This window comes from Heptranchias perlo, chromosome 5 (genome assembly GCF_035084215.1).
Source record: "Heptranchias perlo isolate sHepPer1 chromosome 5, sHepPer1.hap1, whole genome shotgun sequence".
NCBI classification, from domain to species: Eukaryota; Metazoa; Chordata; class Chondrichthyes; order Hexanchiformes; family Hexanchidae; genus Heptranchias; species Heptranchias perlo.
The window spans coordinates 66,258,242-66,285,561 of record NC_090329.1 but is presented as its reverse complement, the minus strand read 5'-3'; the positions used below and the strand labels follow the sequence as shown (position 1 = coordinate 66,285,561).

At 43.4% G+C, this 27,320-nt stretch overlaps 1 protein-coding gene across 1 annotated transcript in view; it reads right to left on the bottom strand.

The window, feature by feature from the left end:
* Positions 1-3,494: 3,494 nt before the first annotated feature.
* The window catches only part of LOC137321401 (adhesion G protein-coupled receptor F4-like), a 118,566-nt gene continuing 94,740 nt past the window's right edge, over positions 3,495-27,320 (bottom strand). The window contains exons 11-15 of the mRNA XM_067983789.1: positions 22,249-23,616; positions 15,097-15,138; positions 14,949-15,005; positions 12,644-12,710; positions 3,495-3,773 (exon numbers count right to left, since the gene is read on the bottom strand). Coding sequence (XP_067839890.1) covers positions 3,700-3,773; positions 12,644-12,710; positions 14,949-15,005; positions 15,097-15,138; positions 22,249-23,616 — 1,608 coding nt within the window. The 3' untranslated portion in view covers positions 3,495-3,699. The remainder of the gene's footprint in view (positions 3,774-12,643; positions 12,711-14,948; positions 15,006-15,096; positions 15,139-22,248; positions 23,617-27,320) is intronic.

Below are 27,320 nucleotides of genomic sequence, written 5' to 3'. Positions count from 1 at the left end.
CTTCTCAAAGACTCATCCTTTTTCTACTGTTTAAAGTATTATTTAAGAGCGAAAATTAAAATTTACAAGTAACGAAAAGGTTTTAACATTAGCATCCAGAGAGCGGTACCGGGAGGCAGGGTCATTGAATATTTTTAAGGCTGAGTTAGATAGATTCCTGATTAACAAGGGAGTCAAAGGTTATGGTAGGTAGATGGGAAAGTAGGGTTGACGTCACAATCAGATCAGCCATGATCTTATCAAATGGCAGAGCAGGCTCGAGAGGTCGAATGGCCTACTCCTGCTCTTAATTCGAATGTTTGTATGTTCATATTACCCAAAAGATCACTTTTGTAGCAATATGCTACAACCTTATCACATTAATTATTTCTTACTCTTTAACAACTATTGCTGCAGTATTTTAACAGAATCCAATTGTTAAGTTCAGTTACAATAACTGTGAGTGACAAAGGTTAAATTCCTTTTTCTTTTTTTGTTTCCTTTCATTAAATACTTTATTCAATTTTCCTCCATGTCTTGGGGTTCACTGACTGTTTTTGTACCGACCCTGAAAAAATTGCTCTTTGTTAGTTGAAAGTAACTCTAAAAATGTTTTTTTTAGCCAATTTAGGTCTCGAATTCTATGGATCAACACAATCATGTTACAGATGCCAACACATCAGCCACTTATGCAATTTGTCCATGCCAAATACAGAACTTGTATTGTTGGATGAGTTATCTCCACCACATGGATGGGATAACTGATCTGCAATGCTCAAAGGGCTAATGAAAAAATCATATTGCAGTAAATGAGAAAACAAAATAAAAGTCTTTAACTGAAACTTATGCATAAATATATATTATCACTGTTCTTATCAAACCATCACAAACTGATCATAAGTTTAGATGCAGTAAAGGCATTTGTTTTTTTCCATACAGTCACAGAGCTCACACTGTATATCTGGGGTGGATACAGAGGGGTAAAATTGCCCGTGATTGCATTCCGATAGCGGAAGTGGGGCAGGGTGAGGCTTCCTTCCAACCTTGTTTGTGCTCCTAAACCCAGCCCACTTTCTGGGGTTGGGTCATTTAAATATTTTGGTAAGGCACAGGTGCCCTTTGCAGCACTGTTGGGGCACCCACCTCATGTTGGGGGATATCAGGGTGGCGCCTTGTTGAAGCATAAGTGGGACTGCGGCCAGCTCAACAGTGAAAACATTTTTTAGACTTGGTCCAAGATGTTGAATGCCAATAAGCTGGTCATTGTGTGATTTAAAGGTTTTAAAACCAACCTTTTAAAATTTAGATTGCCCCCAGGCCGTTAGCAACACTGGATGCCAGGGACGGACTCCCCTGGACCAGCATTATTAGGACACGAATGACTGGAGGTGCACGTTATGATGAATTTTCCTTATTTGTGTGGCATTGTAATGTGCTGCCATATGTGAGCAGCCATATTATACGCCTGCCCTCACTTCTGGCAGAAATTATGACAGGCAGAAAAAGGGGCAGAGCGCAGACATGACCTGGTCCCAGTCAAATCCCCGAAGGGCAGCTCTGTATCTTGAACCTCAATGTGCTGTTTCAGAAGCAGATTTGCATCCATTTCCATCCATCACTATGTTCCCAGTCTCAACAATGAGGAGGCATCGAGCCCAGATGGAAGGTCACGCAGGGCAGCTAATCACGGGGCCTGATATCCCAAGGTGTGCTCCCATTGCATGACGCTCTGAAAGGGGAGCATTAAATTGAAAATTTATTTCTAGATGCTTTCCTTTGGGAGAGTGAAAAACTGAATGGAGATTGACCACAGATTGCTTCTACACATCTCCTATGGTCAGTTTCCACAGGCATATTTACTTACAGCTATAGAGTGGGTAAACTTTAATGAGGTTGTGTTCCTATCATGGAGCTTCACTCAATGGGAAGGCCTGGTCAGGATCAGAAGTCAGTACACCTGATTCACAAGCCTCCTGATCTTTTGGCCATTAAAATTAATAACCAGAAAATTGGGAGGCCCATGAACCAGCCTGTTGACTTCCACTCATGACTGATCTGTCCTCTTATCGAATGAGGCCCTGTGCTGAGCACGCTTACTGGTAAAATTTACCCCAGTGTGAGGTATGGGGAAACCCAGAAACAGAGAGCACTAAAAATAACAAATGCTTTAAAGCAAATCAAACAAAACAAAGACGTGTACAGGGGCAGGAGGATTTTGTACTAAAGTTTACAACATTTTTACACTTTCTAGTCAGAGGGCAACCAGAAAAGTTCTCCTGATTACTCCCTGAACATGGTTCACTGCCACTATCTGACTAAAACTTTACGGGTAGATTTTATGAAATTAACTCCTGACATGGAGCATTCTAAGCCAAGAGGGCAGTGATGGAAAATCCTGTGGGGTTCACCGATCTCTCTATCTGAATTCTCAATATGTGCTCCTGATGTGAGAAGCTCCGGGTCAGCAGTGTGAATCTAAAAAAACTTACCCACAAGATACAAGAGAGAGAGAGAGTCACAGTGGATAGTTTAAAAAGTAGAATCGGTAGAAGCTTGGTAGTTAGTAATGCAGCTGTAATAAGAGCAATAAAAAATATGGAAAAGAGATTATTTATCCATCGAATCTATTCCTACACAGACCATGTACAATTCACTCTACTGAGGATGACCAGGCAATTTTTCTCCTTTCCTATTTTCTCTCTTCGTCTGCTGAAGGTGTTGACTCAATTTGCAATATAGTTCCAAGGACACAAGTAATCCTCTGGTCCTCCCACAAAAGGCCATTCTTTATGTGTGAACCTAGACAGTGAGTGACAGCAGGTCATTCAATCATGGGGAGAGATACCACAACAAAGCCCGGCCCTGTCCTTACGCAGCACCCACACAAGCACACTTTCCAGCAGGAGTCAGGGAATGGTGATCAAAAGTGGGAACCCTGGCAATTTTTCTTTCCCCTCCCGACCCAGGAATACCGAGGCCACCCCTATTACTAACCCAACTGAAACCAGCTAACAAAGCTGTCTGCATGGCTCAGTTCCACGTTGACCAGTGTATTTACCAGCTGAGTCATTGAAGGAAGGCAGTCCAGCACATTAGATTCCTGAGGAAAGTTTCTGCAAAGTTCTCCATACATCCAACAGAAAATCAACCAAAATTCCAGTCTAATCTTACAGTGTTGTGAATGTTCTAAGCCCAAGAAGTTGTGAGACCCCAAGCAGACCCATAAAAGGAAATGGGGGAAATACACCTGGGAGGCAAAAGAGGGACGTTCACTCACCAACATTAAACAGAACACAAAAACACCCCTCTAAAATTAACTAGGACATTGTTTACAAAACCACATTATCTGGTTTACTTATGCAAGTGAGGTATCTATGACAGTGAATTATTTCACATTATTAGCACAATCTTCTAATGAACTATATGATACTGCAGGAAATTATCAACTTTCAAACGATAATTGACACCAAAATATTCTTATTTATTTTTTTCATTGATATGAATTATCACCCTAGTACGCAACAAAAATATTACCCCATCAAAAAAAGTCATGTATGTTAATGAGATGCCCAATGTTCCACACAATTTTATACACTTCTAACAACAGTAATCATTTCTTCTTGAATCACTTCTAAAATGGTTTCTCGGAGATGTAAGTTGATTTTTTATCATTTCTTCTGCATCTGAAGATGGTCAGTTTTATCTACGGAGATCCAGCAGTTAATTCAGAGTAGAATAGCTCAGAGATTTGTTGTTATCGCTCGAGTGTAACTGACGAGTAAAATCGTAGCTTTCTGACAGATCAGAACAGAAAAGAATTAAAAACAATTGGAGTCATGTAGCAATGTTGTATTAGTATACATTTACTTACCTGTTCAGCTGTTTTTAATTACAGCATGGGGCTAGGTGTCCACAGCAACAATAATGCGTATTTTTATGGTGCCTTTAGATGTAACAGAAGTGTTTTACAGAGTTTGACAACCGGACACTGAGCAATGATGGGAGAAAGGCTATGTACGGTGACTGAAGCTGTGGTCCTAGAAGTAGGATGTGAGGTGCTTTTCAAAGGGTACAAGGTAACAAGGCAGAGGGGTTTGCGGAGAGTGCCCAAAATGTGAAGTTGAGGAAGCCAGAGGCTCTATCACTTAATGGTATGAGTGAAAAGGAGGCCAATTGGAAGAGCAGAGAGTACATTGTTGTGAACGCTCTAAGCCCAGGAGTTTGTGAGATGCTTAGCAGGCCCATAAAAGGAAATGGGCAAAATACACCTTGGTGGGGGGGACAACTGTACAGCAATGTGCACAGTATCCGAAACAAAACGAGGGAATTGGAGGCAATAATTCATAGCGAAGAGCCAGATGTAGTAGGGATAACTGAAGCATGTTTACATAAAGAACAGGACTGGCAGTTAAATATTGCAGGATATAATATATTTAGAAAGGGTAGGGAACAAAGAAGGGGGTGGGGTAGCTGTACTAATTAGAGACAACAAAATGGCAATGGAAAAAAGGGACATCAATAATATTATCGATTGAGACAAAGGATGAGAAGGGAACGATCATGTTAATAGGTATATTCTACAGACCACCTAATAGTGGAAGGGAAGTGGAGGAAGAAATATGTAGGCAAATTTATGAAACATAGAATAATAATCATGGGAGATTTCAACTATCCCAAAATAAACTGGCAAGCGGAGGTAGGGAAAGGGGAATGGAGTTTTTACAATGTGTACAAGACTCCTTTCTTACCCAGTATGTGAGAAGCCTAACAAGAGAGGAATCACTGTTGGATCTAGTAATGGGAAATAAACTGGAGTAGATAAGAGAAGTAAGCATAGGAGAACATCTAGGTAATTATATAGGGGATTCTATAATTAGGGGAGCAGACAGGCGTTTCTGCGGCCGCAGATGTGATTCCAGGATGGTATGTTGCCTCCCTGGTGCCAGGGTCAAGGATGTCACTGAGTGGCTGCAGAACATTCTGGGGGGGGGGGGGCGTTGAGGGTGAACAGCCAGAGGTCGTGGTCCATATTGGTACCAACGACATAGGTAGAAAGAGGGATGATGTCCTGTAGGCAGATTTTAAGGAGTTAGGAAAGAGATTTAGTAGCAGGACCTCAAAGGTAGCAATCTCTGATTACTCCCGGTGCCATGCGCTAGTGAGTATAGAAATAGGAGGATAGAGTAGATGAATGTGTGGCTGGAGAGATGCAGGAGGGAGGGCTTTAGATTCCTGGGGCATTGGGACCAGTTCTGGGGAAGGTGGGACCTGTACAGGCGGGACGGGTTGTACCTCAACGAAGCTGGGGCCAATGTGCTCGCAGGGAGTTTCGCTAGTGCTGTGGGGGGGGGGGGGGGTTTAAATAATTTGGCAGGGGGATGGGCACCAGGTTGTAGCATTGGAAAGGAGAAACAAGGTGCACAAAGGATCGGAAGAGAAAGATAGCACTAGAGCAAGTAATAGTGCAGTATTAGGTGGGAACAGACTAAGAGAGAGTACAAGAAAGTCTAAGACTGGTTTGCAGTGCATGTGTGTAAACGCATGAAGCATGGTAAATAAGGTTGGTGAGCTGCAGGCACAAATAGCCACATGGGAATATGATGTCATGGTGAGAATGGAGACCTGGCTCAAAAAAGGGCAGGATTGGGTACTAAATATTCCTGGATACAAGGTTTTCAGGAAAGATAGGGAAGGAAAGAAAGGAGGGGGGTGGCAGCATTGATTAAGGAGAATATTGCAGTGCTGGAGGGAGAGGATGTCCTGGAGGGGTCAAGGACAGAATCTATTTGGTTAGAGTTAAGAAATAAAAGAGGAGCCTTTACACTACTGGATGTATTCTATAGGCCATCAACTACTGGGAAGGATATAGAGGAGCAAATTTGCAGGGAAATTACAGAGAGGTACAAAAGCTATAGAGTAGTGATAACTGCGGACTTCAACTATCCTAATATAGACTGGGATAACAATAACAATATAAGGGGCAAAGAGGGGGAGGAATTTTTGAAATGTGTTCAGGATAACTTCCTTAGCCAGTATGTTTCCGTTCCACGAGGAAGGAAGCATTGCTGGACTTGGTTCTGGGGAATGAGGCGGGGCAAGTGGAGCAAGTCTCAGTGGGGGAGCATTTAGGGAGCAGCAATCATAATATAGTAAAGTTTAGATTAGCTATGGAAAAGGACATGGACCACTCTAAAGTAAAAATACTCAATCGGAGGAGTGCCAATTTCAATGAGATGAGAACAGATTTGGCCTGGGTAAATTGGAATCAAAGATTGGCAGGCAAAAATGTAATTGAACAGTGGGCGGCTTTTAAGGAGGAAATGGTTCAGGTACAGTCTAGGCACATCCCGATGAAGCAGAAAGGTAGGGCATCTAAAACCAGAGCTCCCTGGATGACAAAAGAGATAGTGAGTAAGATGAAATGGAAAAAATGGGCGTATGACAAATGTCAGGTTGATAATACAAGTGAGAACCAGGCTGAATGTAAAAAGTTCAGAGGGGAAGTGAAAAAGGAAATAAGAGGGGCAAAGAGAGAGTATGAGAATAGACTGGTGGCAAACATAAAAGGGAATCCAAAAGTCTTCTATTGGCATGTAAACAGTAAATGATAGTAAAAGGAGGGGTGGAGCCGATTAGGGACCATGAAGGAGATCTACTCATGGAGGTAGAGGGGATGGCCGAGGTACTAAATGAGTACTTTGCATCTGTCTTTACCAAGAAAGAAGATGCTGCCAGATTCTCAGTAAAGGAAGATATAGTTGAGATACTGGATGGGCTAAAAAATGATAAAGAAGAAGTACTAAAAAGGCTAGCTGTACTTAAGTCACCTGGTCTGGATGAGATGCAGCCTAGGTTGCTGAGGGAAGTAAGGGTGGAAATTGTTGAGGTACTGGCCATAATCTTCCAAACATCTGTAGATACGGGGGTGGTGCCAAAGGACTGGAGAATTGCAAATGGTACACCCTTGTTCAAAAAAGGTATAAGGATAAACACAGCAACTACAGGCTGAATTTGACCTCAGTGGTGGGGAAACTTTTAGAAACAATAATCTGGGACAGAACAGTCACTTGGACGAGTGTGGATTGATTAGGGAAAGCGAGCACAGATTTGTTAAAGGCAAATCGTGTTTAACTAAGCTGATAGAGTTTCTTGATGAGGTAACAGAGAGGGTAGATGAGGGCAATGCAGTTGATGTGGTGTATTTGGATTTTCAAAAGGCGTTTGATAAAGTGCCGCATGGTAGGCTTATCATCAAGACTGCAGCCCATGGAATAAAAGGGGCAGTAGCAACATGGATAAAGAATTGGCTAAGTGACAGGAAACAGAGAGCAGCGGTGAACGGTTGTTTTTCGGACTGGAGGGAGGTGTACAGTGGTTTTCCTCAGGGGTCGGTACTAGGACAACTGCTTTTCTTGATATATATATTAATGACTTGGACTTGGGTGTGCAGGGCACAATTTCAAAATTTGCAGATGACACAAAACTTGGAAGAGCAGTAAACAGTGAGGAGGATAATGATAGACTTCAAGAGAATATAATTGTAAACAATTTTACAACACCAAGTTATAGTCCAACAATTTTATTTGAAATTCACAAGCTTTCGGAGGCTTCCTCCTTCCTCAGGTGAATGTGAATCTCCACATCATGGGCGAACACATTACAGATGAAATTTAACACAGAAAAATGCGAAGTGATACATTTCAGTAAGAAGAATGAGAAGAGGCAATATAAACTAGAGGGCACAACTCGAAAAGGGGCACAGGAACAGAGAGATCCGGGGGTATAAGTGCACAAATCATTGAAGGTGGCAGGGCAGTTTGAGAAAGCGGTTAAAAAAGCATATGGGATCCTGGGCTTTATAAATAGAGGCATAGAGTACAAATGTATGGAAGTCATAATGAACCTTTATAAAACACTGGTTCAGCCACATCTGGAGTATTGTGTCCAGTTCTGGGCACTGCACTTTAGAAAGGATGTGAAGGCCTAAGAGAGGGTGCAGAGGAGATTTACCTGAATGATTCCAGGGATGAGGAGCTTTACTTAAGTGGATAGACTGGAGAAACTGGGGTTGTTCTCCTTGGAACAGAGACGGTTGCAAGGAAATTTGATAGAGGTATTCAAAATAATGAAGGGTCTAGACAGAGGAGATAGAGAGAAACTGTTCCCATTGGCGGAAGGGTCAAGAACCAGAGCACATAGATTTAAGGTGATTGGCAAAAGAACCAAAGGTGACATGAGGAAAAACTTTTTTACACAGCGAGTAGTTAGGATCTGGAATGCCCTGTCCGAGGGGGTGGTGGAAGCAGATTCAAAAGAGAACTGGATCAGTACTTGAAAGGAAAAAATTTGCAGGGCTACAGGGATAGGATGGGGGAGTGAGACTAGCTGGATTGGTCTTGCATAGAGCCAGCACGGACTCAATGTGCTGAATGGCCTCCTTCCATGCTGCATCCTTTCTAGGATTCTGTGATTCTATGTAATAGCGATCATAACGTAATAAGGTTTAAAATAATGATTGAGAAAGACATAAGTAAGACAAAGACCAATGTAGTAGATTGGAAAAAAGTTCATTTTGAGGGGATGAGAATGGAACTAGGGAAGGTAAACTGGAAAAAATATTGACAGACAAGGAAACAGAACAGTAGTGGGAAATATTTAAAACGGTGATCAATAGAGTTCAGGAGAAATCTATTCCTCTAAAAAGCAAGAACAAACTAGCCAACAATGAAACACCATGGATGAATAAAGAGATACAGGTAAAATTGAAACAAAAAATATGGCATGCTCTAAGAAGAATAGTCAATTTAGGAAGGATGTCAAAAAACAATTGGGAAAGCATAGAGGATCTATGAAATTAAATTATCAAGGAATATAAAAATAAATAGTAAAGTATTCTATACACACATAAATAACAAAAGAAAAATCAGGATAGGCATAGGGCCACCAGGGGATGCACGAGATAAGCTCACAGGTAATGAAAACAAAATAACAGAAATATTGAATAGTTACTTTGCCTCAGTATTTACTAACAAGGTGGGTATAACATTGGAAGAGGAGATCAAAAAAGGTATAAAGATATTTAATATAGAAAGCGGAGAGATAATTGATAAATTAATCAAACTTAGAGAGGATAGTATCCCCGGTCCGGATGGATTGCATCTGCACATATTGAAAGCAGTTAAGGAAGAGCTAGCAGAGGCATTGTTACATATATATAAAAATTAATTAGAAAGGGGAATAGTGTCAGAGGACTGGCAGATAGGTAATGTGATTCCTATATTTAAAAAGGGAGATAGAACAAGTCCAGGGAACTATAGATCAATTAGCTTAACATCGGTAGGAGGAAAGATAATGGAATCTTTACTCAAAGATGTAATAGAAAAACATCCAGAAAATGAAAATATAACAAAGAATAGTCAGCACGGATTTCAGAAGGAAAGTCATTCTTCACCAACCTTACTGAATTCTTGAAGAAATAACAGAAAGAGTAGACAAGGGTATTGTAGTAGATGTAATATAATTGAATTTTCAAAAGGCCTTCGATAAGGTACCACATTTTAGACTCATGACTAAGGCCAGAGCATGTGGACAGGTAACAGAATGGATAGCAAGCTGGCTACAAAACAGAAAACAGAGAATAGGGGTTAAGGATAGCTACTCAGATTGGCAAAAGGTGGGAAGTGGTGTTCCACAGTGATTGGTCCTGGGACCATTGTTGTTCACAATTTACATCAATGATTTGGACTCAGGAATCATAAGTACAATTTCAAAATTTGCAGACGACACCAAATTGGGGTGTGTGCTTAATACAAAGGAAGAATTAGTTAAAATGCAAGAAGACATTAATAAACTTGCAGAATGGGCATGTAATTGGCAAATGAATTTCAATATAAATAAGTGTGAGGCGGTGCATTTTGCAAGGAAGAATAAGAAGGCCACATACTGCTTGGATAATAAGAGTCTAAATGGGTAGAGGAGCAAAGGCATCTTTAAAAGTAGCAACGCAGGTTAACAAGGCCATAAATAAGGCAAATCAAGCACTGGAGCTCATTTCTAGTGGGACAGAATAGAAAAACAGAGAAATTATGCGAAACTTGTATTGAACCTTGGTTAGACCACATTTGGAGTATTGTGCACAGTTCCGGTCTCCATGTTATAAAAAGGCTATAGGGGCATTGGCGAAGGTGCAAAAAAGATTCACAAGGATGATACTAGAACTGAGAGGATATACTTATCAGGAAAGACTAAACAGGGTGGGACTCTTTTTTCTAGAAAAGAGATGGCTGAGGGGTGACCTGATAGAGGCCTTTACGATAATGAAAGGGTTTGATAGGGTAGGCATAAAGAAAAAGTTTCCACTTGTAGGGGAGACCAGAACTAGAGGTCATCAATATAAGATAGTTACTAATAAATCCAATAGGGAATTCAGGAGAAACCCCTTTACCCAAAGAGTGGTAAGAAAGTGGAACGTGCTATCACAAGGAGTAGTTGAGTCAAATAGCATTGATGCTAATCTATAGGGGAAGCTAGATAACCACACGAAGGAGAAAGGAACAGAAGGTTATGCTGATAAAGGTAGATGAATTGGGGAGGGAGGAGGCTCGTGAGGAGCATAAATGCCAGCATAGACCAGTTGGTTAGAATGGCCTGTTTCTGTGCTGTAGGCTCAATGTAACACATACTGTAATATAGTGCTGGAGGTGGTAGCAGAGGTCGGAAGGACTAAGACGGTGCAGGGCAAATATTTTGAATTCAATGCATTGAGGGGCCATTTGACGTTGATAAGGGCAGGGGTGGTAAGGGAATGGGAGTCTTGGTGCAGGATAGGATGCAGGCAGCAGAGTTTAGAATGAGAAATCAAACTTGGATATGAGGAAATCTTGAATAAAGTTTTCAGCAGTGGCGGGAGAGAGGTAAAGGTAGAGGCAGGATATACTGCCAAGTTGCAAATAGCCAGTCGTAGTGGTGGATAGGATATGGGGTTTGAAACGAAAGTGTTGGTGTTCTGCTAGATGTCAATGTGAGTTGGAGATAGGGCTATAATACTACAGGGTCAATTCTGAAACCCCTGCTCATGTATAGTGAGGCCCCCACCGGGGAGCTTCACTCTACAAAATGACCCATATTTATTTTAAACGGATTAGCACCTTCGCTAAAATAATGAAGAGAAAAATTATAGACTAAACCGTTAAATGATTGTACATTAGATGGTGTCATTTTAGGGCCTTGGAAACTGTGATCACCAACACAATGTAATCAGATCACTGACAATATTACTGCACACTGGATATAAATGCTGTAAAGTAGTCCTTTGTTATGATGACAACGTCCCATTAAGTAGAACCAATACTATTGGCACGACATCATTAAAGCCAATTTTAAACCCAGGTATTTTTCCAGGTGTTTTTCAGGTTTTGTTTTTAGCCTCAAAAACCAGGAGAGAATTAATGGGGAGGAATAGGTGGCAAAAAAAAGGTAAATTGAAAGAAAACCAGTAAAAAATGTTTTTTACGTGGATCACTAAAACTCAAGAAATTAATTGTGCCCAAGATCCAAGGCAAGGCTAGCAAAGTTCTACATCTGTGAAGAATGTAACTGTGATAGACAAGAGACAGCTCTGGGTGACAAACCAGCAATCATTTACTTGGCAAACCTTAGCTCCATCAGACTCGACCAACTGTTAGGTTCCCATCAATTGAATTTCATTATGTATTTACTGTGCTTACTATAAATTTTCAATTTAAAAAAAAATTCTATTATTCCACACATCCATTGCACATCATGCTGATTGGCAGTATACTAAAAACTATCAATGTGCTTTTAAAATGTTTGGATCCATCAACATTTTCCTATGAACTCAATAAAAATACAAGGTACACTGTAAGTTGCTTTATCCCAGTGTGACCCAATAGAAACCGGGCGGGTGAGCAGTCCAAAACGAGCAGGTTAGTCACCTGCTCAGATCCTGACTATTTCCGATTTTAACCTGTCGGATTTTGCAAGCGGATGAGTTGCTCACTTAAAGCCTCATAAATTTATGCAAATCGGTGTCGTGTCATTTCAATGGGACCTGATGGCAGTTTAACCCGGGCCTGAGCGGGGAAGCTGAGGCTACTTTCCCACTAGGCAGAAGCAGGTTGGGAGACAGAAGAGGCCCTGACAGGAAAGAAGCAGGTTGGGAGACAGAAGAGGCCCTGACAGGAAAGTCTAAAAACTTTCCTTTGTGAGCAGGGGGAGCAGGAATGCTGCAGATTTGCCCCCTCCCTTTCCAGATCGCAAGACCCTCACAAGACGGCCCCAGCTTCCGATCCCACCACCTATCTGGAGTCGACGGGCAGCCTCCAGGCTGCCCAATTTTCGTTCGCTTCCTGCTGACTTCCCGCCCGGAACTTTAATGAGCATTCAAATGAATCCCGGCCGAATTCTGGTGCAGACGGGTAGAAAATTAACTCACAAATGCAGTTTTCCACTGGAAATCCACTGACAGTTAAAATCCAGGCCCAAGATCGCCAATTTGATCATATAATTAACATGCAGCAAAACACAAATTCTTTCACTTCAGTAATAACCATTAAATTACAGATATTCATGTGAATAAATTTTTTGGAGTAATGTTTATCATATGACTGGGTCTGTTTATGCTCAGTTTCATGGTCGTACTTACCCTTTTTAGCAAAAAACCCATACTTGGGTTTTGGGAAAGGTTTTGAAGTAGAAGTGCTCTGTACAGACTGAAAAAGTAAAAGCACAAGTGTTACTGCATGAAGCTGCCTTTGTTTATTTGCTTTTGACTTTTTTTCAACACTTCCTGTTCCTCAGTTCTCCAAGGAGTGATTCCATGAGGATCAGTGCTCACTGGGAGCACATCTCAGGTAATTACCGCCACACCTGCCTAGGATTTCAAATTTGCTCCCTATAAGCACTGCTCCTTGCTGGGAAAACTGGGTGGTGGAAATGTCTTCTCAAATGTCATACACTATTCCCAAGAAGAACCACCAGCAGACAACTTGCCTCCATGTCACTTTGTATCCAGCCACCTGGGGGCAAGGGGGCAACTTACCCTTGAACTTTCCTCTCTCCCCAATGGCAAGTGCTTCATTTTCACTTGACACATCACTTAGACAGGGCGCCTGAGATTGGCAATTCACTGTGTAAATAATCATGGGTTAGAGCCAATAATATACCCTCCATAGCTTAGAACTTTGCAGCATCATGACATTGTGGAATCGAAGATACCTGGAGATCTCTATCCTTATTTCAGCATATTGTATTATATTTGTAATACTAAAACTATAAATGTAAGAGACCATATTCTAGTCTCCACTCGCCAGGGATGTCTGGAATGGGACATCAATCCAGTATTTAGATCCGGCACTATTTTCTCCACTCGCAACAGACGGAACTCTTTTACTGCTGTCTGGAGTGGGGCTCAAATCTTTCACCTTCTGACTCAGACAGGAATGCTGCCAATAAACCAAAGGCTCACTCCAGTAAAATAGTATACTTAAGCATTTATTTCATGAAATTAGTTAGTAATAACACAAAAAAATACGAGAATAACTACAAACTATGTTAATTAGAACAAAAATTATTAAGCTAAAGCTTCTTCAGATTTGTTTCACTCCTGTACTACAAGATAAAATGAAGTGCAAGATTAAATATATGTCATGATTAAAATCTAAAAATTGAGTCATGTTCAGGTAGGTTTGGACACCAAATAACAATAATTTTAACTTTTAATTATGACAACTGTTTGAATGACCGCCTATCCACTTTAGTTTTGAATCTGGTTTGGTTTATTTAGTGAGCTGCTCAGTAACAGTTCCATCTTTGTGTGGTTAAATATGTACCAGATAGTCAATGTACTTTGCAGCCTTTCTGTTCCACCACCCCCACCGCCCCCCAAACCATGTCTTAGTTTCTATCTCTGGAAACTCTTCATCCTTCGGTCTTCCAACCCTGGCCTCCTTGTGTACCCCCACCTCCTCCCTTTGCGCTTTTATTGGTGGAACAGCTTCTTGCTGCCTGAGCCCTATTTGGTGGAATTCCATCCTCAGACCCCTCCATTTCTCCATTTCTATACCTTTAAAATCCTACGCAAAACCCATCTTTTGATCTAGCCTTTAACCGCTTTTCTTTTTTTTATACCCAGGGATGGTGATGGAAGAGTCTGGGACGTTGGCTGAAAGGTATGATTCTGTGAGTATGGCTATGTCAGGCTGTTGCTTGACTAGTCTGTGGGACAGCTCTCCCAATTTTGGCACAAGTCCCCAGATGTTAGTGAGGAGGACTTTGCAGGGTTGACTGGGCTTGGTTTGCCTTTGTCATGTCCGGTGCCTAATGGTCCATCCGGTTTTATTCTTATTATGACTTTTTTTAAGCAAGATTTTACAACTGAGTGGCTTGCTTGGCCATTTCAGAGGGCAATTAAGAATCAACCACATTGCTGTGGGTCTGGAGTCACATATAGGCCAGACTGGGTAAGGACAGCAGGTTTCCTCCCCTAAAGGACATTAGTGAACCAGATGGGTTTTTACGACAATCCGGTCGTTTCATGGCCATCGTTACTGATACTAGTATTTTAAGTCCAGATTTTTATTTAATTAATTGAATTTAAATTCCCCAGCTGCCGTGGCAGGATTTAAACTCATGACTCCCGATTATTAGTCCAGGCCTCTGGATTACTAGTCCAGTAACATAACCACTATGCTACCTTACCCTTTCTTTAAACTCCCTGCTATAGCTCACATCCATTCCTCTTGTTAATTCTCTGAAAAGCACCTTGGAACATTTTGTTAAATATATATATGTTGCACAAGTTGTTATTGTTCTTCCATCCCCTTTGTTGTGCTCACTCTTAGAACAGGCAACCAATTCCTTCTTATATCACGTCTGATGAAAGGTCTCCACCTAAAACTTTTCTCTTTCAGATGCGAACGATCTGCTGTGTTTATTTTTTATGACCTTACCTTTGTTTGGGAAGAAAATCGTGCCAATGAAAACTTCTTCATTAAGACTTCGCGCACCTAAGTTAGTAGCAGAACAAAGCATTTTATTAGATTAAGAGAAAATAGACAATGCTGGAAAAACGGTTGGAAATGACATCTGGCAGCTCACCTTATTATCCATGAATGTTCCAAAGATCAAAATAAAGAATCCCTAAAAAAAGGAAGATATTCTTAAGCAGTTAACAAACAGATCTTTAACTAATTGCAAACATTCAAGTAACCAAAACAAAATGACCATCTGCCAAATAGTTTACTCAGGTTAAAATAGGCTTTAAACACCATGCAGAGGTTTTTTCCAACCAGTGATATCCAGTACCATTGTTATCAGAGCTTAACTCTTAGATTGCTGGCAGGTCCGGAGAACTCCCTTTCTCCCTGCTCCACAATGCAAAACACAATGATGGGCCGTTTTTGGGCCCTCACTCCACCTGCCCAAATCCCGCTCCCAGTTAAAATCTACACATTTCTTATGCAGAGGGTGGTCAGGATGATTAAAATTCTCATCCTTGTTTTCAAATCCCTTCATGGCCTCGGCCCTCCCTATTGCTGTAACCTCCTCCAGCCCTACAACCCTCCGAGATCTCTGTGCTCCTCCAATTCTGTCCTCGTGCGCATCCCCAATTTTAATCGCTCCACTGTTGGCAGCCGTGCCTTCATCTGCCGAGACCCCAAGCTCTGGAATTCCCACCCTAAACCTTTCCACCTCTCTCTCTCCCTTTATCCTACATTAAGACACTCCTTAATACCAACCTCTTTGACCAAATTCTTGATCACCTGTCCTAATATCTCCATATGTGGCACGGGGTCAGATTTTGTTTGATAATGCTCCTGTGAAGCGCCTTGGGACATTTTACTACGTTAAAGGTGCTATATAAATGCAGGTTGTTGTTATTGATGGGCAGTTGCCAACAAAAACAATGGATCAGCAGAATCCATCACTGTTTTTAAAAGGGAATTGAATAAATGTTTGAAAAATAAAAAAGTAAATGGGTATCAGAAAGGGCAGTGGACTGGAATGGAGGATAGGTCTTTTAGAGAATCGGGTGATGGGGGATTGATTTCTTTCTATGCTTTTAAATTTTATGATTCTAATGTATCTCTACTGTCTATGAATCTCATCAGTTTAAAAGTCCTGGATTATATCTTTGCTTGAACAAAAACTAACTCAGCTCAACAAGCATATCCTCATAGCTTAGAGAACTTTGTCCTGCGTTTATCCTTAGAATCATACAGCACAGAAGGAGGTCATTCGGCCCATCGTGCCTGTGCCGGCTCTTTGAAAGAGCTATCCAATTAGACCCACTTCCCTGCTTTTTCCCTATAGCCCTCCAAATTTTTCATTTTCAAGTATTTATCCAATTCCCTTTTGAAAGTTATTATTGAATTTGCTTCCACCACCCTTTCGGGCAGTGAATTCCAAATCATAACAACTCGCTGTGCAAAATAATTTCTCCTCATCTCAACTCTGGTTCTTTTGCCAATTATTTTAAATCTGTGTCCTCTGATTACTGACCCTTCTGCCAGTGGAAACAGATTATCCTTATTTACTCTTATCAAAATCCTTCATAATTTTGAACATCTCTATCAAATCTCCCCTTAGCCGTTTTTGCTCCAAGGAGAACAATCCCAGCTTCTCAAGTCTCTCCACTTAACTGAAATCCCTCGTCCCTGGGTATCATTCCAGTAAATCTCCTCTGCACCCTCTCCAAGGCCTTGACATCCTCCCTAAAATGTGGTGCCCAGAATTGAACACAATACTCCAGCTGAGGCCTAACCAGTGATTTATGGGGTTTAGCATAACTTCCTTGCTTTTGTACTCTACCGCCCCGATATTTACACGGAGGCGGGCAGGGAGCAGGGGTGACTGTCAGTGGCTGGGAAACCCAGAAATACAGGAAAGGCAGATATTCTGCCCAATTTAACGGCAGGAACTCATTTGAATTTTTGTACTCAGTTTCCCGCATGGCAGGTGGCCAGATCGAGAGGCTGGCTGGCTGCCGTGCGGGAAAGCCTGCTGTACAAGGCTGCAGCCGGGGACCAAAGAAGAGGGAGGGAGGGAGGAATAGATCGTAGTGGGGGGAGGTGGGTGGGCAGGTCGCAGGGAGGGGGTGTGGAGATCGTGGTGAGGGGTTCAGCAGATCGCAGGGAGGGAGTCGGCAGATCGTGGGGAGGGGGTCAGTAGATCGTGGGGAAGGGATTGGCAGATCGCAGGGAGGGGGTCGGCAGATCGCGGTGAGGGGGTCGGCAGATCGCGGTGAGGGGGTCGGCAGATCGCGGTGAGGGGGTCGGCAGATCGCGGTGAGGGGGTCGGCAGATCGCGGGGTGGGGGTCAGTAGATCGTGGGGAAGGGATTGGCAGATCGCCGGGAGGTGGGTCGGCAGATCGCAGGGAGGGGGTCGGCAGATCACGGTGAGGGGGTCGGCAGATCGCGGTGAGGGGGTATGGAGATCATGGGGAGGGGGTCGGCAGTTGTGGGGAGAGGGTCGGCAGATCGCGGGGAGGGGTCGGCAGATCGCGGTGAGGGGTTTGGCAGATCACGGTGAGGGGGCTTGGAGATCGCGGTGAGGGGGTATGGAGAACATGGGGAGGGGGTCGGCAGTTGTGGGGAGAGGGTCAGCAGTTGTGGGGAGAGGGTCGGCAGATTGGGGGGGGGTCGGCAGATCGCGGTGAGGGGTTTGGCAGATCACGGTGAGGGGGCTTGGAGATCGCGGTGAGGGGGCTTGGAGATCATGGGGAGGGGGTCGGCAGTTGGTGGGGAGGGAGTCGGCAGATCGCAGGGAGGGGGTCAGCAGATCGCGGGGAGGGGGTCGGCAGATCGCGGGGAGGGGGTCGGCAGATCGCGGGGAGGGAGTCGGCAGATCACGGGGAGGGGGTCGGCAGATCACGGGGAGGGGGTCGGCAGATCACGGGGAGGAGGTCGGCAGATCACGGGGAGGGTGTCGGCAGATCACGGGGAGGGGGTCGGCAGATCGCAGGGAGGGAGGCAGATCATGGAAGGTTAGCTTTCTACTGCCCCTTTAATCCAATGGATTTCAATTTTGCTAACAAGTCTAATATGAAAAGCCTTTTGAATGTCCATACACACAATATCAACTTTACAACCCTTATTAACTCTCTCTGTTATTTCATCAAAGAACTCTTTGTTGGTCTCTCCAACGTAATGGTGTTCTTTTGAATGTATGCTCTGTGTGAAATTATATTCAATGAGATACGACTTCCTCTGTGACTTAACTATGACAAAATTATGTACCCAAAAAGTTCAAGATCTTGTCACACATAATGCACAGAAGAAATCTTCCCCCAATATTCTAAATGTAGCCTCATTAGTGATCTATGCAAGATTAGAATAACTTCTTTTGCCTACATTACAACAGTGATTACCCTTCAAAAGTACTTCATTGGCTGTGAAGCACTTTGCGATGTCCTAACAATATGAAAGGTGCTATATTAAGGCAAGCTGTTTCTTTCTTTATTTCTTTTGACTTGTAGTAAGATACTTTCAAGGTGAATCTTCTGGGTTGAATTTAACCCTGCCCATCAGACGAAAACTGGGCGGGCATGCAGTTAAAATGGCTGCAGTGACTTAGCCCGAACAATCCAGCTGCCTTCCTGCGGGTTGCAATCTTAACTGTTCTTTGAAACAGGCGAGAGGCTCACCCACTAGAAGGCAGGGGAGTCCTTTAAATATGCAGATCAGACACTGATGACATCATTGAGGCCCGACTGCAATTTTAACCTAAGGTCTGTCATGGCTTCCCCACCAGGCCAACTTGGTGGAACATAAGGGGCCCATAGAAAGGTAAGTTCATTTTATTTTTTTTGGTTTTCTTGTGGGCCAGGAGGAACAGGAGTGCTCCTGCAGGCCCCAGAAGGAAACTTTCACCTTCCATCCATCTCCCAACACCCCTCTTAAACACTTAACTGAGCGCAGGGGACCATTCCTTCGGGTTTCTGGCAGCAGCCTCCTACTGCCCAAAATCCTGTTTCCGCCTGCCGGTCAACTAGTATGTCCCACTAGGTTCAGGCAGGAAACCTACAGGGGCTATGCAGTTGATGCCCGGGAGTTAAAATCTCTTGGGCCTCATGCTGCAGTTGGCTGGACGGTATGTCGTACTACTTGGTCCCCACCTGTACGACTCCCGGCCAGTGGGTAGAATCAGCCCATTAGCCTTAGACAAGCTTGGTCGAAAGAAACTTTACATTGACAGGAGACTTTCAGGAATCACTCAATTCTTTTTCTTTTTAACCTTTTGAAATGGGCATGTCTTCATTGTGTGTACATAATTGCTATTTCCTTTAGCAGCATACATTAGCTTGCATTTATGTATATTAAAATCTATTTTCCATTCCTTAATCCATCTCCTTAACTAATCCTTATATCTACTTTGTCACCTTATCTTGGTATCATCAGAAAACTTTATATTACAATAAGTGCATTTGCTCAAACTGTTTATAAATTCTGTGAAGAGCAGGATAGAGCCTTTCAGGCAACAATAATTTGCATGTATATAGCTCCTTTAACATAGTATAACATTCCAAAGCATTTCGCAGGAGTATTCCAACAAGAGAGAGTCTAACCACCTCCCCTTGACATTCAACGGCATTACCATCGCCGAATCCCCCACCATCAACATCCTGGGGGTCACCATTGACCAGAAACTTAACTGGACCAGCCATATAAATACTGTGGCTACAAGAGCAGGTCAGAGGCTGGGTATTCTGCGGCGAGTGACTCACCTCCTGACTCCCCAAAGCCTTTCCACCATCTACAAGGCACAAGTCAGGAGTGTGATGGAACACTCTCCACTTGCCTGGATGAATTCAGCTCCAACAACACTCAAGAAGCTCGACACCATCCAGGACAAAGCAGCCCACTTAATTGGCACCCCATCCACCACCCTAAACATTCACTCCCTTCATTACCAGCGCACTGTGGCTGTAGTGCGTACCATCCACAGGATGCACTGCAGCAACTCGCCAAGGCTTCTTCGACAGCACCTCCCAAACCCATGACCTCTACCACTTAAAAGGACAAGGGCAGCAGGCACATGTGAACAACACCACCTGCACATTCCCCTCCAAGTCACACACCATCCCGACTTGGAAATATATCGCCGTTCTTTCATCGTCGCTGGGTCAAAATCCTGGAACTCCCTTCCTAACAGCACTGTGGGAGAACCTTCATCACACGGACTGCAGCGGTTCAAGAAGGTGGCTCACCACCACCTTCTCAAGGGCAATTAGGGATGGGCATTAAATGCCGGCCTCGCCAGCGATGCTAAAATCCCATGACCGAATAAAAAAAAAATTCTCAGGCAAAATTTGACACTGAACCACTTAAGGAGATATTAGGACAGATGATTAAAAACTTGGTCCAAGAGGTAGGTTTCAAGGAGCATCTTAAAGGAGGAGAGAGAGGTGGAAAGATGGAGAGGTTTAAGGAATAAATTCCAGAGCTTAGGGCCGCCAATGGTGGGTCGAAGGAAATCGGGGATGCACAAGAGGCCAGAAATGGAGAAAGGCAGAGTTCCCGGGGGTGTAGGGCTGGAGGAGGTTACAAAGAAAAGGAGAGGTGAGGCCATGGAGGGATTTGAACACAAGGATGAGAATTTTAAATTCGAAGTGTTGCTGGACCGGAAGCCAATGTAGGTCAGCGAGTATAGCAGTGATGGGTTAACGGGACTTGGTGCCAGTTAGGATAAGGGCAGCTGAGTTTTGGATGAGCTCACATTTATGGAGAGTGGAAGCTAGAAGGCCAGTCAGGAGAGCATTAGAATAGTTGAGTATGGAGTAACATAAGCATGGATGAGGGTTTCAGCAGCAGGTGTGCTGAGGCAGGGGCGGAGACGGGTGATATTACGGAGGTGGCAGTAGGCGATCTTGATGGTGGAGAGGACATGGGGTAGGAAGCTCAGCTCAGGGTTAAATACAACATCGAGGTTGCAAGCTGTCTGGTTCAGCCTCAGACGGTAGCTAGGGAATGGAGGGGGCTGAAGACAATGGCTTCGGTCTTCCTAATATTTAATTGGAGGAGATTTCTGTCAGACAAGCAGTCTCACAAATCAGAGGCAGTGGAGAGGTCAAGAGAGGTGGTGGTGAGGTAGAGCTGGGTGACATCAGCATACATGTGGAATATGACATTGTGTTTTCGGATGATGCCATGAGGGGCAGCACGTGGATGAGAAATAGGAGGTGGATAAGGATAGATCCTTCGGGAACTCCAGAGTTAACGTGCAGGAGCAGGAAGAGAAACCTTTGCAGGACATTCTCTGGCTACGACTGGATAGATAAGAACGGAACCAGGTGAGTGCAGTCCCACCCAGCTGGACAATGGAGGAGAGGCATTGGAGGAGGATGGTGTGACCAACCGTGTCAATGGGTGCAAACAGATCGAGAAGGACAAGGAGGGATAATATACCACGGTCACAGTCATATAGGGTGTCATTTGTGACTTTGATAAGGGCCTTTTCAATGTTGTGGGAGAGGCGGAAACTTGAATAGAGAGGTTGAAACATTGAGTTGCAGGAAAGATGAGGGTGGATTTGGGTGGCGACAACCATTTACTCTCTACTCCCAGCAAAGCTTTTACCATTTTTCACTTTCTGCTTTCTGTTGCCAAGGAAATTTTAAAGCCAGCTAATTAATTTCCTATTACTAACTTTCTTTAAAAATCTTGAATGAAATGCCTTTTAAAAAAATAAGCAAATTCTACCCATTTGAGAGCTCTTATCCACTAATTTAGTTAGTTCACAAAGAAAGTAAAAGGTTTAAAAGTGCAATAAATGAAGTAAGAAGTAGGCAGAAAATGAAAAAAATGAACAATGAAAGAAAACAGCTGGAAAGAGGACAAACAAAAAAGTTGAAATAAAAGGCAGAGAAAGCTCATGTAGATATAAGAAAAGAGGAAGCAAGGAAGAGACAAAGATGAATGGAAAAAATACATTTTACATTAATTTCTTCATAAAAATGAATGGTGAAAAATAAGCCTCACAAGGAATGGTGCTGCTCCAGCTCGTCTACTTATGAAGAATAGGCTGTCAAGAAAACCGATTTTCCTGCTATGCTTGCTCTGGAGGACTTATTCTATGGTGGGCTTTGCTTACCTCCAGATCGATATAAATGTGCATATGTTAAGGAATTATCCATGAAATATTGAACCTATGGAACATGCTTAGTTGATAAATGCTTTATATGAAATCTACTGCATAAATCTGAGTTAACTAAGCAGTAGCAAAAGTTATAAGTCACAGATAATACATACCTGAAAAGCATTGAGAATGGTAAATATATAATGGAAAGCAATATGGGAATCCTCTTGAAAGGTCGGTATTCCAAATGCCCAGGTGAGACCGAGGATTGGGGTTAGCACAGCAATGCTTCTCACAATTTGTTTGAGCTTTCCTATCTCCTGAGCGTGGCCTCTGGGTTTGTCCCCAATTGTTGGTCGCAGCAGCTTAAATATGACAACCATCAGAATAATGATGTTGATTGCGATGATAGCCAATGCAGGTATAATAAATGCAAGTAGAGGGTACTCTTCCTTCCAGCCGAGCCAGCAGGCGTCATCTCTTATGTAATAGTTTCTTGGATAGGCAACTCCGACTGTGATGACTGAGATTATTAGTGGACACAGGTAACCAATACTAAATGATATCCCCGTCATAACTGACTTACTGAGTTCATGGAAAAGGAAAAGCAAACGATATGCAAGTAGTAGGCCCAGGGTTAACATCCAAAAAAATAAGGCAAGATAGAAAAAATGAATGAAGAAAGTAGCAGCTGCACAAGCGTCCGATTCTGGTTTTACAGTTGAAGCCACAATGAACCATATATCAGCTACCAGCAGAGATACAGCAATGTTCAGAATTCCAACATGGCGGGTATATGAGGTTTTATTTTTGGACACATGCTTCCATACCATGGCCTCTATAATAATGGTGATTACTAAACTTCCCATTGATACAGCAACTCCAATTTTGGTTATATAGTCCAAAGCTATGTCATCGATAGTAGCAGGGGACATTAAAATAGAAAACGATGTCACGTGCTCACATCTGCATTTGATTTCTTCACCAATTATTTCAGAGACACAGCCAGTGTTATCCCATGTTCCTGCGCCACTAAAATTCCAAAACGCACACGTGGCAGTGTTGATATCAAATGAGTCATTTCTTGGTGAGAAGGTCATTTCAACGTTAACAGATTCCTTAGTTATTATTGTCACAACAAGACCGTGAATCAAAAAGTTATTACCAAAGTTAGTATTATTGGGTAAAATGTCAATCCATGTTGGATATCCAATAGTGATAACTGAGCCACTTTTTGGAAGGCTTTCTGGGGCAATGATAATATTAGCACTTAAATTGGAATAATCTGCAACGTTAAAATTATCAAAAGTTACATTAATATCAGAGCGATTGTTTTGAGGATCAATTCTAACAGCATTGAGTTGAATATTATCTTCACTGATATTGAAACTGTTCTCCTGACTGACACGAGCAGTAAACTTTTCCACTGACTCCAGTAATTGGGAACTAGTGTTATTTTCAGCTGGTGTTGTGCTAGTGAGAATTCTCCACGTATTTATTGATGCAACAGCAATCACAGAGCCTACAGTTTTTATGAAATTCTGAAAAACACAAAAGAAAACTTCATTAATCAAATGTTCAGATTCAATTCACAGAAAAACAAATATTTTTTGGAATCAGATAATGGCCAAAAGACATAGGCTTGAACATACGAACATACAAAAAGACAGGCAGGAAAAGACCAGCTGGTCCATCAAGCCTACCCCACACTCATGATGCCTGACCCTTCCTAACAAACCCCTTCCCCCTGCAGCAATATAATATCTCCTGGGAGAGGCAAAGAACCAGAAAATCCCACAGCCAATAAGGGGGGAAAAAAAATCAGGAATATTCCGCTCCGACCCCCTAGGGTGATCAAAACCAGTCCAGGAGGTCACATTGACCAAGCTTACGTTAACTGTAAATCCACTTACCTTTCATATGATGCGGTCTCTGCCCCAGCCAAGAACTGGTGTAGCACCCTCTTGAAGGCTTGCGGATAGTCTGCACACGCCGCACAAGTCAGCAATACATTTGCATTCCAGAGGCTCAGTACTCTCTGGGGAAAGAAGAACCACCTAACATCTAACCTATTCTTACTTCTGCGTAGTTTAAATGTATTTCCCCAAGTTTTCCCCAATCTGTCAAACTGAAATAATATATCAATAGGCACACAATCCAGTCTTTTCATTATTTTATAGACCTCTGTCAGGTTTCCTCTAAGTCTATGCTGCTCTAAGGTACATAGACCCAGATCTTTAAGCCTATCTGAGTAATTAAGGTTCTTTAAGCCAGAGATCATTCTTATAGCTCTCTTCTGAACCTTTTACAAGGTCATTATATCATCAAACATGTGAGGGGACCAAAACTGTGCAGGGTACTCCAGATGCGGCCTAACCAATGTCATGTATAATGGCAGAAAGATGTCCTTTGATTTGTACTGAATGGTTCTATTAATACAACCCAATAACCTGTTGGCTTTGGCTACGGCTTCTCTACATTGGTCGTGAACTTTGAGCGATCTGTGCACCGAGATTGTTTTCTCTCTCAACTGCTTCCAGGATCGTTCCCAATAAATGAGAAATCTATAGTGCGTAGGTCCTACCCACATGCATTACATTGCATTTATCAAAGTTCAATGTCATTTGCCATTGTTTGAGCCATTCTCCGAGCTCATCCAGATCTTTATGCTGAAGATTGTACTCTACAGTCTTAACCCGTGCACAGATTTCCATATCGTCAGCAAACTTACTGACCATACCCCCAATACCACTGTCCAGGTCATTAATAAAAACACTGAACAACAGTGAGCCCAACACCGATGCCTGGGGAACACTACTCGAAACTTGCCTCCAGGCTGATCCACAATCTTTGACTACAGGATTCGAGCCAATTCCTAATCCAGAGTATCAAATTCCCACTGAAACTACAAGATTCTATCTGGTGAAGTAACCTATTGTGAGGTTCCTTATCGAAGGCTTTCTTAAAATCCAGATAAACAATATCAACAGGATTACCCTCATCCAATAACCTAGTTACTTCTTCAAAAAACTGAACAAGTTTGAAAGACACAACTTTCTTTTGCAGAAACCCCCAGTCTCCAGCCGTAACACCAGTGTAATTGGGTTATGCTGTGTTTCCGTGGGTTTTTTTTTCGGAGATTCCACCATTCTCACAGCAGAGTTAAAGTAGGAAACCATAAGAACACCTGCTGAATTTCAGAACTTTTGAGCCTGAAATTTCATGCCGCTTTGGCCATTTCTGGGGCCTAAGATCAGAGCAAATGGTCTCCGTGGCTTGGAAATTGGGGTGGAAGCTGTTTCGCTGAAACGATGTGCCCAAACTCGTGACTGTGATTTGGGCCACTCCACCATCCGCCCACTGGGTCCTCATGCAGCTGATTTAAATATATTTAACTGAGGATCAGTGGCACTGACACCCTGAATTTCCAGAGGTTGTACTTGCAATGCAACAGGGCTAAGTTAGAACAGGAAATCTAAGCTACATCTGTTTCTGTGACCAGCTGAGATTGCCGGGAGTGAGGAACCTTTGAGCCTAAGCTGTGCCTCCTGATTACTGGAGCTGGGAATGAGAATGCTCAGCAATTTGTTTCTGGTCTTGCCACTAGACAGCACCGGGCTCGCCTCTGACTGCCGGTGGGACGGTGAAACCTCCTCCTCCCCGGGATATTTGGCCCCCACCAACAATGAGAGCTTCTCAGGCACAAGAATTATTCCCAATGGACATATCCTTTTTGTCATTTTGACGATGGAGGAGGAGCAGGAAAGGATGGCGGAAAGAGTCAGACAGTAATTGAGGAGGACACACCCTTTGAAATATTACTGCCCACAAAGAATTCTGGGTGCTAAATTGGGCCGTGTAGCGTCCGTTGTGTCGGCACTACGCGGCCTCTGGAACATCCAAGATGGCATCTTGGCTGCGCATGCACGTTTCCAGCGTGATGTGTGCCGGATGCCACCTTGGTATATGAGTTAGCGCATGCGCAAATACTGAACACCAGAAGCATGTAAAGTAAGGAGAAAATGCGTGCAATCAGTGTGCAATGGTGATTTAAAGTGATAGACACCATTTTTGAACCTTAACGCTCAACTCAACGCACAGTCTTAACCCTGACCACCTGAACATGTCTTAGAGTGCCTGGAGGACCCCCGCACCAGTGCTATTTAAAGGGACCATGCAGGATTTACAGGTTAGTTGCTGGATTATTGCTTCTGGCTGCTGGTGGAGTAGGAAGTGTTTTTTGAAGCTCCCCATACTTACTGAGAGTTCCTAGATTACATTTGAGAGTGGTTTGGCAGGTACTGCCTTACGGTTCGGAAAGTTACAACAGTGGTTGAACAACATCCCTGGCAACCATGGATTCTGCTCGGGCTCCCGCGAGGCATTGAGCACAACTGGGAACATGCAGAAAAGCCACACATAGCAGGTCAAGCTGCAAGGAGAGAGAGGACGAGTAGGCAAAGGGCACTGAGCAGGAGGCCGTATCCAATGAGGGCCCTCCAGGACCAATTCTCTTACCTCAACATGACCGAGGAGGATTGCATCCGATGCCTGAGGTTCACTAAGGAAGCCGTGACCGAAATCTGTCAACTGGTGCGGCTACAACTGCAGCCTCAGAGCAGGGCGAGGACAGCATTGCCTGTGGCTAAGAAGGTCACCATAGCGCTGAACTTCTATGGCTCAGGATCATTTCAGGCCTCTGCTGGTGATATGTGCAACATCTCGCAGTATGCAGTGCACTGCTGCATAACGGAGGTCACAGACACACTGTACAGATGAGGAACAGGTTCGTCACTTTCCCTCTCCACAGAGACAAGCAGAATGAGCAAGCATGGGGGTACGCTCGCATTGCTGGCTTCCCCATGGTGCAAGGTGCCATTGACTGCACGACATTACCCTGCGTGCCCCGCATATCAACTCCGCCGTCTTTGTCAACCGAAAGGGCTTCCACTCCCTCAACGTGCAGCTGGTGTGCGACCACACACATCGAATCATGGAGATCGATGCCCACTACCCTGGGAACAGTCACGACGCCTTCGTCATGCGGCAGTCCAACGTGCCAGCTATCTTTCACCCGGCTCGGCAAGTCAAAGGCTGGCTACGAGGCGACAAGGGCTATCCCCTCACGCCATGGCTCATGACACCGGTCAGGAACCCATGCATACGTGCGCAGCAGGCCTATAATGAGAGCCATGCTGCCAAACGCAACATTGTGGAGCACACTGTGAAGCATTGTTTGAGGCCT